This window comes from Chrysochloris asiatica, unplaced genomic scaffold (assembly GCF_000296735.1).
Source record: "Chrysochloris asiatica unplaced genomic scaffold, ChrAsi1.0 scaffold00008, whole genome shotgun sequence".
Classification (NCBI taxonomy): domain Eukaryota; kingdom Metazoa; phylum Chordata; class Mammalia; order Afrosoricida; family Chrysochloridae; genus Chrysochloris; species Chrysochloris asiatica.
Window position 1 is genome coordinate 22,284,037 of NW_006408526.1, and position 1,051 is coordinate 22,285,087.

At 48.3% G+C, this 1,051-nt stretch overlaps 1 protein-coding gene across 1 annotated transcript in view; it reads right to left on the reverse strand.

Annotated features, from left to right (window-relative positions):
• Window positions 1-725: 725 nt before the first annotated feature.
• Window positions 726-1,051, reverse strand: part of PLET1 (placenta expressed transcript 1) — a 13,502-nt gene continuing 13,176 nt past the window's right edge. The window contains exon 5 of the mRNA XM_006833971.1: window positions 726-1,045. Within this exon, the coding sequence (XP_006834034.1) occupies window positions 726-1,045 (320 nt within the window). The remainder of the gene's footprint in view (window positions 1,046-1,051) is intronic.

Consider the following 1,051-nt stretch of genomic DNA (forward strand, 5'->3'; position numbering starts at 1 on the left):
CTAAGCACTCCTGGTGTTGATAAAATGAGAAGTTGCCAGAGGCAGCATGATCTTGTGTTCCTTCTCTTTTTCTTATTGAGTCACAGAAGCTCTGCATTACCTGCCTGGGTTTGGTCAGAAACCCAAGCTTATCTCAAAAGCTAGAAAAGATTCCTTATATGGAGACTTGGGACAGGGAGGAATCATTGGAGAGTGAACAAAAGTTTAGATTGCCTGGAATAAAATACCCTAGTACTAAACTGAGAGGTAGAACTCGGGGTTATGTAAGAGCCAGGTCAGTTGTGTGCCATCAAGTCAATTGCAACTCAGAGTGAGCCTATAGAACAGAGTAGAACTGCCCCATAGGGTTTCCAAGAGCAGACAGTCAGGCCTTTTCTCCCACAGAGCCACTGGATGGGCTTGAACGGCTGACCTATTGGCTAGCAGTGGGGTACTTAACCATTGCATCACCAGGGCTCTTTAGGCCAGGAGTAAATAGTTACCAAAAGCATAATTTGTGCCATGAAAGATCCAGTTGAGCGTCTGTGTGACCCAAGTCCATTAGATGATTGGCTACCCTCTGCCAAGTGACCCCAGGTTTCCATTTGGGTCAGAAGCAGTGGCAGCAGAGCTAGTACATTTGAGACTGTAAAGCCTTCATTGACACACATGTTCAAGCACTGAGTTGGAACTGAATATAGGAGAGTGCCGTGGAGGCAGGAGCAGAAATTTTTTCTAGCTTCCTTTTAGAAGATGATTCTACTGATGAGGAAGACAAGCAGGATGTGTATGGCACTGGTGATGGGGTTGCTGTAAATTTTGTTGGCTAAACTTGTGTTTGTGGTTAGGTGTCTGGCTGTGGTCTGCCTATCTGAGGTTTGTCGGGCTGTGGTGTGCCTGGTTGTGGTCAGACTGATCGTGGTCTGGCTGGTTGTGGCCAGACTGGTTGTGGTCTGGCTGGTTGTGGTTGGCCTGGCTGTGTTCAGATCAGCTGTGGTTGGCCTGGCTGTGGGCAGATCGGCTGTGGTTGGTCTGGCTGTGGTCAGATCAGCTGTGGTTGGCCTGGCTGTGG